At 42.3% G+C, this 16,743-nt stretch overlaps 1 protein-coding gene across 8 annotated transcripts in view; it reads left to right on the top strand.

The window, feature by feature from the left end:
- The window catches only part of DNAAF8 (dynein axonemal assembly factor 8), a 103,761-nt gene that overhangs the window by 71,657 nt on the left and 15,361 nt on the right, over window positions 1-16,743 (top strand). For 7 of the 8 annotated variants that reach the window (XM_072023718.1, XM_072023717.1, XM_038186869.2 and 4 more), the window contains 5 exons: window positions 1,051-1,220; window positions 6,518-6,713; window positions 10,720-10,814; window positions 12,409-12,529; window positions 15,136-15,350. In XM_072023718.1, the coding sequence (XP_071879819.1) occupies window positions 1,051-1,220; window positions 6,518-6,713; window positions 10,720-10,814; window positions 12,409-12,529; window positions 15,136-15,350 (797 nt within the window). The remainder of the gene's footprint in view (window positions 1-1,050; window positions 1,221-6,517; window positions 6,714-10,719; window positions 10,815-12,408; window positions 12,530-15,135; window positions 15,351-16,743) is intronic. The other variant, XR_011803498.1, reaches the window with a different exon arrangement.

Genomic DNA, 16,743 nt, shown 5'->3' with positions numbered 1-16,743 from the left:
TGTATAATTAGGAATGGGGTGTATAGGAAATATAAAATGACATTTTATGTACACAAACAGATAATCATGGATCAATTTGAACAGCCTGCAGTACTGTTACCTCATGCTTCATGCTAATTGACATGGTTGGGCACCAGCAGTTAATGGGTCCTAGCTGACTGCTTCCGACACTACAGTTGCTAATAAATCTTCAAGGGGTGTTATTAGGATAAAATCTTAACTACAGTCCCATTAATACAAAGCTTTAGATTTTAGACAGTGCTTTAGATTAGTAGAACTAATAATTTGAAAATGCTGTCATTTAAAAATGTAATTTATGAATTTTCTGCCTTTTAAGACATTTTGTATTGTCAGATAGCAAAACTATCTTGGTCCGTTTTGTTCTGTTTGTCGTAGCACACTGTGTGCTACACCTGGCTGGCAGTCCTGCTGGGGAAATACTGTCAGAAGCAAAAACTTTTTGCTGAAATCTCAATTTTAGTAAACACAATCCTATTCATAATAAGGCTTATAACGTTAATTGGAACCTGTCATACTTGTTAGTGCCTCTTTGAAACGTAGCTCTAACAGAGAGATACAGAGCTCTGAGAGATAAACTATGAGGAATAAGAATTTAATAGGTGCCTGAAGGATTTTATCACATAATCACTACAATTCACATGAAAAATGTAAAAGGAAATATTTTATCCTGCTCAAAACATTCAGATATAATACAAAGGATGGAGTCTCATTCTACAGACCTGCCAGATAAACCTTTTGGACTTGTAGATATGGCAGATTTCCTGGAGAAAAAAAAAAAAAAAAAATCTACAAGCCCAAACTGTTACAGCTAGCTTTTTTTTTTTTTTTTTTTTTTTTTTTTCTTTAGATAAATATATGTACACAGCTTTTTTATGGACTTGCTTGGTTCAAATCTCTATGAACTTCATGCCAACTTTTAGATAACCCTCTTCTAGAGATATCTGTCCTGGCTAGTAAACAAATATTGCTGTATGCTTTGCCTCTGTTTTTAAGAGCAGCTTTGGGTTTGACTAGTGTGCTTTGTTACAGGAGCTCAGATCCTTTGCACAGTGCTGCTGATCAAACCTGGTGCCTGGAGCCATCGTCTTGCAAGGATCCTCCAAAAAATAGGCCTAGAAAAATTCACTGTGGTTGCGATGAAACATGTACACCTGGAACCAGACATTGCCTTAGGACTCCTTTCTTCTGAAGTGAAGCAGGTTTGTTACGAAACTGGCAGATCTACAGCTATGCTTAGGTTTAGAATGGGAAAAGATGTGAGCTAGTGAGTAATCCATTCCTGAAAGAGCAAAAACTCCCATCCGGGATTTCTTAGTTATTGTTAGAAGTGAGCTATATAGAACAATCATATCTGTACAATACCATGCACAAAGCAAGCTGACAGGCTGACAGTTTCTTTTATCGTATGCCATAAAGAAGCAGACCTAGTTTCTCTAAAACAAAAGTTCAGAGGACATGGGTGATACAGACCTCCCAAGAATTTGTTTAATTGCTAATTTACAATGCTGACTCTTAACTGCAAAGCAGGTGTCCCCTGTTTATTCCCCTACAATCAATCCAGGTAGGGCACCTCAAGAAGTGTACTGCCCTCCCTGCCCGTGTGCCTGGTTTTCCATCCAGCTCCAACCATGGAGCTGGAGAACATTTCCTTGCACTGCCAGAGAATATATATACCTCCAGAGCCCAGTGACAGTATGGCATTACATTACATCTACAGTTGAGTTTCTGTTCCAGAAGCATGTGTGCAAGAGTCTATAAAAATGACCTGCAAAGAGAGAAAATTATTTTGCTGTCAATTCTACTGTCTAACAGACAATAAAGAGGCTTTTTAAACCTTGGGGCGTTAAAGGTTTTTGTTAGCTGAAAATAGGTTTGTTTCTGCTCTTTTATAGCATTAGAAATTCATTTTTTGCCCAACCTGAAATATTCTGAGATGATAGCTGAGCGTAAAGGTATTGTGAAAATCAGGAAATGAGGAGGTTTTTTTTGTTGTTCTTTAAAAAAATATTATTTGATTGCTTTCCTGAAGATACTCAACCAATTAACTTTTACAGAGAACAAGACTTTTTAGTGGATATTACTCTTAAGTTGAATTCATAATAGTCTTCCAGAAGAAGATGGGAAATATCACAGGACAGTGTTCTAACATAACCATCTATCAGCAAAAAAATAATATTTTCTGCATAATAGCAAAGGAATCAGGCAAAAGCATCTGATACTTAAATATTTGCAGATCTTTGATAAGAGGAGTATAGTGCCTATTAGAGTTGCTGGGGAAGTACTTTCCAATAAAGTTTTTAATCACGTGATGAAACACAATAATATTTAGTTGATCATCTGAAACAAAAGACGTTTAAAAAAAATCGAAATGCCTACCTTGGGAAGTAATGTAGATATTAGGGTAAATTTGAAAAGAAGTTATTTCATGAAAATTTTCTCTTGTTTTTAAGAGTTCTCTAACACACTGGAGCAGCTGTTGAGCATTGATTTAGTTTCCTTGAAGAGCTGGTGACTAATGAGCTTAAAAATTACAGAGTACTGGGGTTTTGTTCATGGAAAAAAGCATGTTCTGAAAGTGAGAAAGCAGTGATAATAGACTGCCTTTGGCAATGGGCAATGGGCAGTAGGAAATGTTTGCTATTGTACAGGGGCTCCTCCTCATTTTAGAACATGTCCAAAAATCTTTTAGTCATGTGGACTAAAATGGTTTGGGCTCCCAAGACAAACAGGTAAGATTTTCAGAAAGCTTCAGCATGCTTCAGGGACTGGATTATTTTGAAAATCTGGCTTGTAATTGTTACAATGGCAGCTGGTGAGGGCAGAATTATTTTTCACAGCTGAATTTCATATAAGCAATTGAATCAGAGCAATGTTCGTTGTAGATCTGTCTCTCAGCATAGGGGACAACAGGATACAAGGCTGTTTTTAAAAAGAGGCTCTTAACTTGGAGGCAGATCGCTGAGATTTAGCATCTCCTGTTGAAGAGCTTGGAGCCAGTGTCAAGCCCTTCTAGAAGTTCTGTTCCAGGCTTTCTGTCTCTTCCTCACCCAGATTCTGATCCAAAATCCATCTCTAAAATAATCTCTAGAAACTCCCATGTGCTGTGCCATGTGCCAGTTTCGTTTATGTCCATAGTACTTTGTATCAAATCTGGGGTTTAGTCACTGGTAGCAATACCTAGCATCTCCTTCCTCTTTCAAATGTGTTATTTACATGCACATTTATGAATATCCTCAGCAACATGCTTTCAGCAACATGATTGCTTTTTCAACTTAAATACTAGCAGTCAGCTTCTTAGTAGCTTTTGGCCATTGGGCTATGATAAATAATGGGGTGGATGGGGTGGTTCGCTGTTTGCTGAGATTGTCTAATCACAATAATGCTCTTTACCTGAAGGCTAATAATAATAATAAAAGCAAAGGTCAGCTAAACAGAGCTGACACTGTCTTCTCAGCTCTTACCATGGCACTAATAGTGTTGAAATTGTGAGAAGGAACTGCTCCCAGAGGGAGTTCTGCCTGTTTTGATTGGTTTTCCTGTCTGCACTTATCCAGGATCCAGAACTGCAGAGACTCACAGTTGTAGCTGCTAGAGAGAGAGCCTGATTTTACAATGGAAGCTGATCAATCTTTCAGGAATTTACCTGATACGGTTGCCAGTGGCAGCAGGTCACTGGACTCAATAACTTGACTGCTTCCCTCCAGTCCTGTCTTGTGAGTCTAACAGCAGAGGCAGAAGGACAGTTTTGCTGTGTTTTAATCCCGTTAGTCCTCCAGAGCCAGCACACAGCTGGAACTTCCTCTCTGTGTGCATCAACAAAATTGCTCACTGAATTCGAGTCAGCTGCACATGTGCAATCTCGCTGCAGCTGCTCGGGTATCAGCAAGGACACGGTTTGAAGACAGTGCAGAGGCAGGATGTAAATAAAAGCATCATTTGCCTGGAAGGGTCTAGACCGGATACAAGGATGTATAAGAAGGAAAAAAGTCACCTTGACTCACTGACACCATTGCTAGCGGTTAGAAACAACACAGTCTTTAACCCCAAGCCTGCTCATAAGACAGGATACAGAAACAAAAGGCTTTTGTTACATAAATCTAAAAGCACTGTTCAGAAGCTCTGGAACAAAACAATTTCATTTTTTTATGTTCTGTTTAACAGAAACTGTCTTTGAACATTTTCTTTTGCAGATGTGTCTGACATGGAGTCAAATGAATGTTGATATGTTTTGTCCAGAGCTTTTGAAAGTTTTCATGGAGACGTCATCATTGTTTTTCATCTCCCAAGGAGAAGTCTTGATGACTACTTGGAAAAGTGGATTATGTGCATATTTTTTAAACTATCAAAAGTTTTCAAGCAAAAAGGGCTTATTTTGTATTATACAGAACTGAATTAATGTCAGAATTTTGCAGTATGCTATGACATGCTGAAACTCTTTATCCTAATCTAAACAGAACATTCTAATCACAACACAGCCTGTGAAACTTCCCCGTATGTTTCTCATGTGCAGTCATGCAATGTGACTGCCATCCCAGAGTTTCCTTTGCCCTTTATTTCCATGGGATGGGTGGCCTGCCAAATATCACAACTTGTATCAAATCTCTTATCTGACTAACCAGCTTAAGAATGGGTCTGTCTCATGGATCATTTTGCATTTTCAAATACCAGGATTGAGCCAGTGATTTTCAATTTGTAGCCTGCTTAGAAATATAGTTTAGGAGGAATGTGAGTGTGAGAAGATTTGGGTCAAAGTCAGTGAATGGGTTCCTATGATAGAAAAACAAAAGAGGCCTTGAAGTATTTTATCTTCATTTTTTTAAATGAAATGATAGGATTTTCCTTCGGAAATGCTTTATCTAGAGAACTGTCATTCTCTGGTGCTTTCAAAAGATTAAAAAAGAGAGGAATGAAAATCTTTAGGGGGCTGAATGATGTTATTCAGTTGAATCAAGCAAGAGTTTTTCCCTCTATGTTTTAATTTCTTTAAAAATTGGGGAAAAAAAAGCAAGTAACCATAGCTTGATTCAGCCAGCAAGCTGAAAATGTTGTCTGTAAGCTGTAAAGAGCACACAGCAGTGCCCTGGAGCTGCTCGGCAGCGCTGGTGTTGCTGCACTTTGCCATTTGGAGGGCAGGGAGGCAGACCCGTGTGCTTCTGCCACTTTTTTAAGATGAAGGGAGCAGGAAGAGGCAGCTTGCAGCTGCTGTGGACACCCTGACCTCGCACTCAGTGGAAATATCTGCAACAAGCTTGGGTTTCCAAGGTTTTGCTTAATGAAAATAGTCAGCTTGGCCTTGACGGCTCTGCTGCTCAGCCACCTTCTGCCCCAGGCGCTTGCAACCTTTCCCTGGGTTTCTCACTCATTATGTCTGTCTCTGGCCAACAAATTGGTCTCTGGTTGCTGGTGCAGTGGCTGCTAGTTGTTTTTACCACTCATCCTGAGTTGAAGAAAGATCCCAGGGTGCTGTGACCTGCACAGCTGTGTAACAAATATCTCTGCTCAGGGTGAACTGGCAACATGTGTAAAAGAAACAAAGGTAGAGAAAATTGTCGTGGAGCACACAGTACATCAGTGGCAAAGCCAGGAGGGCAAGCTGTTTTCTTTCAGCCTAGTGCCCTGTCCTGAGCATCCTCGTTTTAAGCTCACTGTTTTTGTGGTCCAGATTCTGACGAGTGCATGAAATTGTACCACCCTCTAGGAGAGGCTGGGCTGTAGCAGCAGGGGGTGTGTGTTGGGGCTGGGGGGTCCTTTTTGTGAAATCAAAGAAGAGTTCTGGTATTTGTAGTCTAGCATCCTATATAAGCAGAACTAAACATGGCTCCTTATCCCAGAACGTTTATGACCTCCATGATATTGCTCACGTGTGTTGCTTCCCTACCTGAACGTCATGCTGAAGGTACTGTGAAAAGGGTATTTCACAAATCAACGGTTCGGTAGTGCGCAACTAAACTGCAGAGTAGCAGTTTATATTCGTATTTACCCACTAAAAATGAACTCCACCTCCAGCCTAGCATGTGCAGATCACCAGAACAAGTCACAGCACAAGGCTTTTCTTTCTTTTAGAAACACAATTTTGTTTTCTTTCTTACTAAAGAATTTTAAGAAATTAATGCAAAAGCAGTTTGTATGTGTAAGAACTGCCATTGGCTGATCCGTGAACCTGAGGACTAAAATCATGAGCTGCTTACAGCTACAAGACAAGCTCAGTATTTAACTTTGTTTAGCTCCATGTGTACTCAGGATGGGAACTAGACCTACTATTACCAGGTGATTGTCACAGCAGATGCCAGCTCGGTGACTGTGGTATATGCTCTGGAAGCTCTGCTGGCAGAGGCTGCTAGCATGCACGTTGCAAAGAGGAGAGAAAGCAAAGAATAACGGCAGATCTGTTTGCTTCAAACAGAGATGGTTATAGCCAAAGGAAAAGCTGGGATGTATCCAGGACTCACCTGCACTGTTTATTATAATCTGTTCCCTCTCCATTATTTCTTTTCAGGATCCTGCTGTTTTAGAAGCTCATTGTACCTACCTTACCTCAGGCACTTCTCTCGTGCTTTGTCTTCAAAGACCAAATGCTGTGAAGAAGCTGATAGATTTACTGGGGCCGGAGGATCCTAAAGTGGCCCAAGCATTAGATCCATTCCTCTGGAGGGCTCAGTATGGCATCAGCACAGTCCAAAATGGATTTTATGGTAGGTTTTTGTAAAAGAAAAGTCTGAAGGCTCAGATGTGCAAATAGAAAAAACGTTATGTACTGTTTCCCTCCTGCATCATCACTACAGATCTGGCCTTAGCAGGCAGGCCATTATTCCCTAGAAAGCTTTCATTGTTTTCTTGGTGGCAGAGCTGAGTATGTCTCAAGCTATGAAATATTCTCCCAGAAGATATATCAAAAAGTCATCTTCTCAGAACAGCCCCAGATCTGTCTTCCTTCAGAAGAGATTTCCTTTGATCTCTTCACTGCTTGGCCATTTTGTAATTATCCCCAAGAACCCATCTGTCTTCTTTCTGCTTGTGAGTCCCCTCCTGATAACCATGTAAGCCATTGGCCAATTGCAACCAGATTTCACAGAGGGTTTAAAGTCTTCAGGACAGTGAGCTCCTCTAGCGTCTCAAAACATTAATGACTGGGTAGAAAGAGGTGATCAAAAATTGCTCCCAATGAGGAAAGCAGGTAAACTCAGCTGTTTTCCAAGGGACACTCTTGCCAGCTGGCACATCAGCAGAGGCATGCAAGCTAGTCAGCATCCTCAGTGTGCTGAACCAGCCACAGTTTCATCTGCCAGCAGCAGGTGGAAGAAAGGGGAGGGGGAGCTAGGATGTTGCAGTGTATATTTTGGGTGGGTGAGATAGAAGATAGCTGAGAGTATGGGTGAAGGGTGGGAAAATGGGATGTATTGCCAGAGAGAGAACTAGGAAGAACTAAGGGTATTGTAGGAGAGGGGGAAGGGGAAACTTCCCAAGGGGGGAGGGGGAAGGATGTAATTTAAAAATTCCTAAGGAATCATTAGTTGACTGCCCATGAGTAGTTTGCTTTTCTCAGTGTGGTGCTCTTTGTGCTGTATGTAGTTAAAGGAGTATATTAATAGTAAAATCAATAAACATAAACACAGGTGAGCTAGCAGGGACTGTATGCTTTCAGGTTCCTGTCAAGATCCATTGGATTAATTGGCTCTTTTTATTGTATTCTGTACTGTCAGATCACTCCCTCGTTTTGACCATATCAAAGAGGAGAACTGGTAGTGAAAAAAGTATCATAGAATCGTTAAGGTTGGAAAAGACCTCCAAGATCATCTGGTCTAACTGTCCCCCAACCACCAATATATCCACCACATACGGCTTGGGGAAGAGAATCGACCCCTTGATTTAGAATGTCATTTTGTCAGATATGATCATAATCCTTAGGACTAAGATAAATCAAGAGAGATCTCTTACCGTAATTACTTACAGGATCTCATTTGTAGGAGTGACAGGAGAGCAGGGTCTACCTACACAAGAAATGGTCAGAGCTCTTCAGCCAGTACTTTTCCGTTATCAGCCCCTGCTTCTTTTGCTCATAAGATTAATGGATTGCCTTTCCATGTTGCCTTGAGAATGAGAACTCATCAGTCATGGGTAATATATATCCAAACTTAATGTACCCATGCTACACTTAGAGCTTGCCTAGCTTAACTCTGTTACTTTACTCTGTTAGCAAGAGAGCTGTGTGTTAGAGAAACCCTCAGATGTCTGCTTCGGGATTCCCTTCGGATCTCTGCTTCCTCCCAAGGCTGGGCTGGGCACAGAGCTGAACTAGCTGGCCAGCACCTGCCTGCTGAGACCAGATTGTGTATTAGTGTATTAGAGCCAGCTATACGGATGGCTCACAAAGCTGTAATTGCACACATTCAAGGAAAATTGTTGCAGCTGTAGTTTATGTACACAGCAACTCAAATTCAGGAATTTGATCCAGCTGCTATGCTAAGGAGGAGTCTGTCCCTAAGGAAAGGTGTGTTCTTAACCCCTTGCACCTCCAAGAGTTTATCCTTCAAAAAGGGAGAAACATTTGCCTACAAGTTAAGCAGGAAGAGTTTAGTCGTTGCACAAGTGATCATCTGGGGGACTGTAGAAAATACTGCTTTCCTAGGAGGGAATACCAAGTTTCCTCAGTTTTGCTCCAGCTGAGGAAGATCTCTAACCAATGCCATCTTGCTGAAATGGAACAAACCCTCAGTATTTCCTTTGGAAGTGACTAGGGAAATTAAGTAAGATGAAGACCAGCTTCCAGTGATACAGTCAAACCAAGTAGTACAGTTTTAGTGCTCTGAGGCTCTGCTGCAGAGGTAAACCTGCATTCCTCCCATCTCCTCCAGGCCTTATGAAGTCACTGCGTAGTGCTTTTTTTTGAACCCAAGGAGCTCTGTGTGTGCATTCTATACAATCTTACACCTTGAGCAGAATGAGAGCAAAACATTGCTATTCTGCTTTGAAAGCATTTGTGTCCTTTTTGTAACGGCATCAATGATTTAAACAAGAAAGATTTGACATAGAGGTACATAAAGAATATGGCGTGACTTATGCACTGGTTACTTACACAGTCTCAGGATTGTAAACTACTGCATTAAGGACTCCAGCTATACAATACCTAGAGTTATGAAGTTCCACACAGGGCTGAGTGATCTAGGAGCAGCAAGGCAGAATTTTTGCAACATGTAGCCTGTAAAAATGATAATATTTCAGAAGATATCTGCGTTTTGTATATTTGTATCCCAGGAGGATGGATCTGTGCCAGCACATTGACAATCTATCTGAACTCCAGTTACATAGAAATAGCTTTTCCTTCTTAAACATTTTCCACCCACAAATCTCAAAACATTCTGAGTAGTGGTTTATAACAGTGTTGCTTTATAGGATAATATTTAAATGCTAAACTGGAGGGACCTCTCAAGCCCCTGAGTTGAGTTAATGCTATCACTGGCAGCCCCATCATCAATTCACTTTCATAAGCATTCACCCAATTGGATGGCTGTTAGAGAACTTCACAGCTGTGGTACCTGGAAATCTTATTACATTTTCAAATTTAAACATAGTCATAAACAGCTTGCATCCATTTGTTCTTGTGCCAGTACCTGTACTTTAAGTAGTTCTTTTTCTTCTCTGACCTTTTCACCTTGATGTATTTATCAGAAATCAGGCTTCTTATCTTTTTGTTATGTTGGATCTAACAACCCAAGGTCTTTTAGTTTTAACTCTTCAGATGATTCTCCATTCCTTCTCTGATCCTCGCGTTCATTCTTTGTACCTCTTCTAATGTCAGTCTGCTTTTTGTGACCACAGGTGAACAGAATAATATACTGCTATCAGTAATATCTCATACTAATTATAGAATCACAGGATCATTTAGGTTGGAAAAGACCTCTGAAAGACCTCCAACTGTTGTTGGACCGTAATGTTTTCTGTTGCCCTGTTGTACACCCACATCACCAGCATATTTGGGCTTACATCATGGTTATGAAGCACACTTGTTTTACTATCTAGTAACTCCTTCCCATTCAGCAAGACTGAACTCTTTGTCAGGGAATGTAGTGATAGGAAAGGGAATAATGGCTTTAAACTAAAAAACGGGTAGATTTAGATTAGATTTAAGGAAGAAATTATTTACTATGAGGGTAGTGAGGCACTGGGAAAGGCTGCCCAGAGAAGTCATTGATGCCCAATCCCTGGAAGTGTTTGAGGCCAAGTTTGATGGAGCTTTGAGCACCCTGGTCTGCTGGGAGGTATCCCTGCCCATGGCAGGGGGCTAGAACCAGATGATCTTTAAGGTCGCTTCCAACCCAAACCATTCTGTGATTCTAAGAGTAGCCTGGTGTGATCCAGAAGCACGGGAGAAAAAAAATGGGGGGATTAGAGCTGGTATTGAAGAGTTTCACTGGCTCCTTAACATGCTTCCCTTGACTACACTGTGAGGAAAAAGGAGTCTTGTTTACATGTAGAACAAGCTGCGTGATAATAGAGTAGAATCAAAATACCAAGGAGGCAATGAAACTATTCTAAATATAATGGTTTTAAATGTTTGCTATTACTGTACGGAACAGCTGGCCTTTAAAGCAATTACTTCAGTAAGTTGCACATCATCAATCTCTCAGGAAGATGAGTGTGAGTCCAGAGAATGTTTAATTCATGGCCTGAGAGAATCTTCTCATTGTATTTATCTCTCAGGCTCCAAATCCTATCAAATAGCTGTCCGGGATATGAAGCTGTTTTTCCCAGAAGGGCTGTGCTGCGCCGAGTGTCAGACATTAGAGGAGGAAGAGGTAGGATTCTGCCCTTTCCTGAAAAGTATCCTATTGTGTCAGAGCAGTGACTTTGGTCCTGCTATCCCTTGACTTCCTTCCCCTTACCCTGTAGATAATGCGTTCTTGCTGTGTTTCACCAGCTGCTGAGATTTCCTTCTCCTGTGAATGTCCCTGTCACAATGTGCTAACTTTGTATTGACCCAGACAGTCTCAGTGGAAAAGTGCTTTTTCAGATATGTTTGTTCAGTGACCTGTGCTATAAATTCAGGAGGGCTCAGGACTGATGCTTTAGAAGCAAACTTCCCACACTGAGCCAACATCACTTTGGAAGCAGGTCATAGGGAAGCAGCATCACTGGTGATTGCTGAGACACAGCCGGCCAGAGGCTGATTGTTACCAGGTTTTCTCACGTAGTGTTCAGGAACTGAGAATGAAGCAGGACAGCTGATAATATAGCTCACCAATTGCTGAATGTGTCTCCCAGAGTGCATACGTGCTCACAGCATGGAGCACTGCCACACGTGTGTGACAAGGGTGCTGTCCCCCAGAGGTACTGGTCCATGGCATGGGAAAGAGTGGAGTAGTCTCTCGTAAGACATCTCATGCTATAAAGTGCTGACACAGCTTAAAGAGCTGCTGGGTGCCAGCATCTTTGTCTGCCTACACTGGAAGGCATAAAGACTCAGACCCTTGCCTCTTGGCTGGTATTGTGGGTTGTGCTGAGAAGCCTGCCAGTACTGGCATGGACAGCTTCTGCTCATCTGGCCTTTCACACGGCGTCAATGCTGGTCTCTGATTCAAACCACCATAATTTGCCAATGGCTAAAATGAAACAATAAGTCTTTCCTTTTCAGCTAGTTTTGCATATTGTTTCCACTCTGACCGGTTTCTTCTCAAAACCAGAGTTTGAAATGATGGGTTATGCCCAGTGAAGGGCTGGAAATTTTTGACCGATGTCCTCATGGCACAGAGGTGACCCAATCAAGTCAATCCAAGGAGGTTAGCTCTAGAACTGCAAGTAGCTGGCCAGATCTCCAAAGTGCTATGTGTATGTCCTCCCTCTTTGACTCGGTCTGGAATAGCAAGGCTACACTGTGCTGGGACACATGGGTGTGCTGATTCAGCCAGAGACAGAAGGGGGCTGCTACACACTGGAGTGACACTGGGTAAGGATCTCACAGAATTGCGGAATTTCTAGGTTGGAAGAGACCTCAAGATCATCAAGTCCAACCTCTGACCTAACACTAACAGTCCTCCACTAAACCATATCCCTAAGCTCTACATCTAAACGTCTTTTAAAGACCTTGAGTCTTGGAGTCTTTGAGCTTCTGGCCGTTAAGAGTTGGGAACAGAGGTGTCTGGATAATACAAGACCGTTAAAAGGATAAAAAGATGCCGTACTTAGTTAAGCCCCAATAAAAAGGAATGCATACAAAATGTTCTTTTATTTCCAGACAACCAGGTGTTTTCTAGGCTGGCAATTATAGGAGTACACAATACCAACAAAAGCTTCACAGCTTGGCTGAATCAATACTTAAGAAGAGTTATCCTTGCAGATTAGGTAACAACGTTCACATGACTTGCCTCTTTCTCCTTCCCTTCCCTCCTGCAGATCTATAACCTGAAACGTGACCCCATAGTTGGTTTGGAAATCAACAAGCAGCGCAAAATCATAAAACATGAATCGGGAGAGCGGCTCAATTTATTGGGCTCTGGGCAACCATGCGATCTTGGTAAGGAAACGCGTAACTCTTGATATAGATTGAGACTGTTATTGATTAATTGGACAGCAAGACAAACCATCTGGTGACAGCAAGATTTGGTATTGATGTCCTTTCAGAAAGGAGAGACAACTGAGCTGCAAAGAGCAGCTCCAGTGGAGTCCGGCCATTTAACTGTTTACCTGCCAGGTCTTGCCACTGCCAGTGCTTTCCTGGGCTTAAATATAGGGCTGTTCAGAAGTGCTGACTTTGTCACCAGCAAAAGAAAAAGCACTGTCAACACAGATAGCGTAAGAAACAGTGAACTTTTTTTCTGCTGAACTTTTACAATATGTTTCAACACCAGCTTGGCCACAGCGGTTTGTGTGCCCATTCAGAGCTTGCCACAGGAGAGACCGAGACGCCATCGTGATGGGCAATCGTGAGACCTTTTGTTCTGTACATAGATAGGTAGCAATTTATGCAGGGAGTGCTTTTGGCAGTGTAGACATCTATCTCTTGGGAACTGGACTGAGATCTCATTCAGTTCCCACTAGCTGCTGAACAGCTGCCAGCTCAAAATGACTTCCAGTTAGTGCTGGTCTGAATTTGTTCTGAAGGCACAACTTCAGCAAGCCTGTCAGTGCCCTCAGATGCCTACGGTTGCTCTGGGTCTTTTCTGCTGATTGTACTTGATTGCATGTATACAACACAGGCTGTGATGCTGTGCCTTTTATGTCAGGAGATGTAACTCACACATGGATGTTTGTGGACCGATCCCAAACTTTTATAACCAAGCAGTGACCAGGTAAAGTATCCCTGTGGTATTCAACTGGGGAGCAGACATGTTTGGAATCGGGTCATTCTCATTCCTGTAGCTTGAGTTCCAATGTGACCAGCAATTAGGAGGGTGGGCAGCTGAGAAAATGTTCCTGCACTGCAACTGATTGCTGCAGTTAACCCCAGCAGTAAAACCACAACATTTTGTGGACTGGCAGAAGAGCATGATAAAAATGCTGTGGATATACAGATGCTTATTTCCTATCTTAAGCCCTTACTGATGTGAGACTTTTGGCCCTGTACCAGCAGGTTCACAAGATAGCACATGTAGAAGTGCAAGGATGATGGCAGTAAGTCAAGACCTTTGCCTTAATGAGAGCAAAGGTGCTTGGTAGGCACCAGGTCACTTTGTGTAGGGGGTCTCTGAAGAAGAAATTTCCCAAGGTCATTATCAATGAATTCTTTCCATTGTCTTATATTGACCTTGGACAATGCCCTACATGTTTTTCATGATAATGACAAAAATCACATGTGTAAGGCTCTCCTCAGGCAAGCTCCTTTTTTTCTTCTTTTTTTTTTTTTTCATGTTGCACGCTAATACATCAGAAATTGGCTACGTAAACATTTTAGATTTAAATGTTAGCTGGGATGAGGGGTGAGGCCTGTCTCACAACATTACTGACATTTCCAAGCCGTTATATGAGCCCTGAAATAAGAGATTGGCAACTGTGCGTATTTAACAGCAGCTTCTGGGGGGGGGGGGTGACCAGGCTGTTCTGCATGTAGCTGCCTGACCTTATCTGGATGGCTGCGGAGATGTCACCACATTGTTGTGTTTCCTTTGGGATGTGTTGGCTCAAGCTCTGTTCAGAGGGCAAAGCTACAGTGAGAGGAGACTTGCAGGTGTTCCCCATCCAAACTATTCCATGCTGCTATTGCTGACAAGCAGAGCATTTCCCCCAACAGCTTAACTGCACCCTGGAAAAGGCCCAGGCCTGAAGCGCAGTTTTGTTGTGACTGAAGTACTTCTTGATTTTAGCCTAGCTTGCAAGTTAACAATAATAACAACAGCGAGCTAGTTGTGGAGAGAGCATGGGTATTCTGCAAGTTTTGTATGGCTCAGTCTTGGGAGCAAATCTCAAAATATGTGCCCCCAATTTCCTGCTTCATAAGGAAATCTCTTTGCTTTGAAGATGTTTAAGCAGAGTGAAAAGAAAATTAATGTACAGCCCTGATGTGTCTGCGTCTCAGAAAATGTTTTTCAAAGAGCTACTGTCCTGGAAAAGCAAGTACACGTGATCTCTGAACTGTCAGGCACGATATAGTAAGCGCCGCCAGCAAACCAGACACATCATTCACTTCACGGTTTCATCTTAAACGCTAGAGGTAGCTCTTGCACACAAAGAAACCTCCTTTCTGCAATTACCACAAAGCTCTGCCTAATGGACAGACGGATTTATCATGGGGAAAATATGAAATACATTAAATCTTATGTATGTTGCTGAGAATTACATTTTGGATTATAAAAGCAGCTGGATTAACAGATTTCTTTGCTTGGAAGAAATTAAATGGAATAGTGTCTGCTGTAGCAAACCAGCAGCTGTCCTTGTCTGACTCCTGAAATGGGGTCACAACTGCTGTCTTGTGATCTCCAGAAACGTACACGTAGGCATACAGCAGTTTGACAGTTTGGGATGAGCAATCACATCTGGGAACATCCCAAATGATATAACAATGCCTGAGTGCCTCTGATCTTCCAGTTACTTGTATGTGGCAGGGAAGAATTACTTAGAGGGCTAGCAGTTGGCGGGGGTACATATAAAGCAAGCATCTGTTGTGTTTTGATCTTTTCCCATCAGATCGGCCATTGTCTGATAACCTCTGCCAAACCACTTGCCTCGTCTTGCCTGGGATCATCCTTCGGGGGTCAGACCCACCTTATGTTGAACTGCTTGATCAGCTTATTGGCAAAGATTTCACAATGACTGGAGTACGCCTCACTGTCCTGGACGCACCACAAGCTCATTGCATCTCTGAGATACTAAGCAGGGCAAAGTGCAGTGTTGCAGCAAAGGTATGAAACAGCTGGAGTTGTTTTGCTTCTTTCCCTGTGGAAGAAGAGTCATTTGATGCAGTGCTGTGCTAAGATGTCCGGGCTAGCTCTGGGCAGCCTAGTTTTGGTAGCAGCATTAGCAGAGCACTGCAATCTGGTCTCTAATATGCTGGTAAGTAATTTGGGCAGCGTGCCTTGCTAGCTCGTCCCTACCTTGTGTTCCTCTATCTCCATTAGCTCACTGACACCTAAACTTGACATTGTTATGTTCAAACATATCCTTACTGTGAATGGTTCATCCCCACTAGACATTTTATTCCATTCACCTATCAGTGAGCAGTTGCTGCTATTATGTATGTTCTGCTGTATTTATCTGGAAGAACAAGACAGAATACAGCATTTTCTATTTCCCTTCCTGTAATCGCACCCCATTAATCCTCTTCTACGATGTTAAATAACCCTTCCACTTTTTGGATGGTGCCCTGGAGTTCTGGGCAGAGATTTAATTTTGTGTCTCATTCTGCTGGTGATGACAACTCAAGCCGCAGTCCAGCATTGAGTTTAAGCAAGTGCTCACGGGGTGTAAGCACAAGATATGCTTCTGGGGTGAGCCAATACATCACTTGACATCAGTGCAGCATTGTGCCTGAACTGTTTTTCTCTTTGTACTTGATGTAGGATAAGCCCAGCATTTCAGGAACCTTGCTAGAGCAAAGCAGTAAGGTGGAATGCACAAGAAAGTGCTGTTAGGAACAGAGAGTAAACAACAAGGAAAACTACTTATACTGGAAGTAGTGATCAACAAAGGGCTGTTAGAGGCACACAGTGGTTCCTATGAAAAAAATACAAACATTTGTGTTCCTATCCCTTCAGTTCTTATGAGAGTCTTAGGTGTTACCTGTAATAAAAGCAGGTAAGATCTTTTTAGGTTGTGATTTTTTAAACTGACAGCATCCCTTTGAAGTACAGCTGTACAGAATAGCAATTACATCTAGCATCCAATTAGTCTAAGCACTACTTTCTTCTCCTGTGGTTCCCCTGAGGATGCCATCCCTCTGCGCACAGGAATGTGCAGACCTCTTTAGGAAGGACAAAGCGAATCAGCGTGTGGGAAGGAGAGCCACAGCAGTGGCACTGCTCTCCTGGCGATGGAAACGCTTCCTCCTGTCAGAGATGAATTACTCTGGGCAGAGCTGGCATGTCTCCAGGAGGGTCTGGCACTGCTGAGCCAAAGGTGAACATTACAGCATTTGTGTTCCCTTGCCAGAAGGAAGATGGGCTCCTTCAAGTAATGAGTGTTTCTGCTACAGTATCTCAAACATTTACAGTTATCTCCATATTCCTGCTTCCAGCAGACTTAGTGACGGACTAACACCTCTAAGCAACCTGCTTATTTTCACTCTAAGGGATGGGA

Source organism: Anas platyrhynchos, chromosome 15 (assembly GCF_047663525.1).
Source record: "Anas platyrhynchos isolate ZD024472 breed Pekin duck chromosome 15, IASCAAS_PekinDuck_T2T, whole genome shotgun sequence".
NCBI classification, from domain to species: domain Eukaryota; kingdom Metazoa; phylum Chordata; class Aves; order Anseriformes; family Anatidae; genus Anas; species Anas platyrhynchos.
The sequence above is the reverse complement of the archived record's forward strand: the minus strand, read 5'-3'. Positions and strand labels throughout refer to the sequence as shown.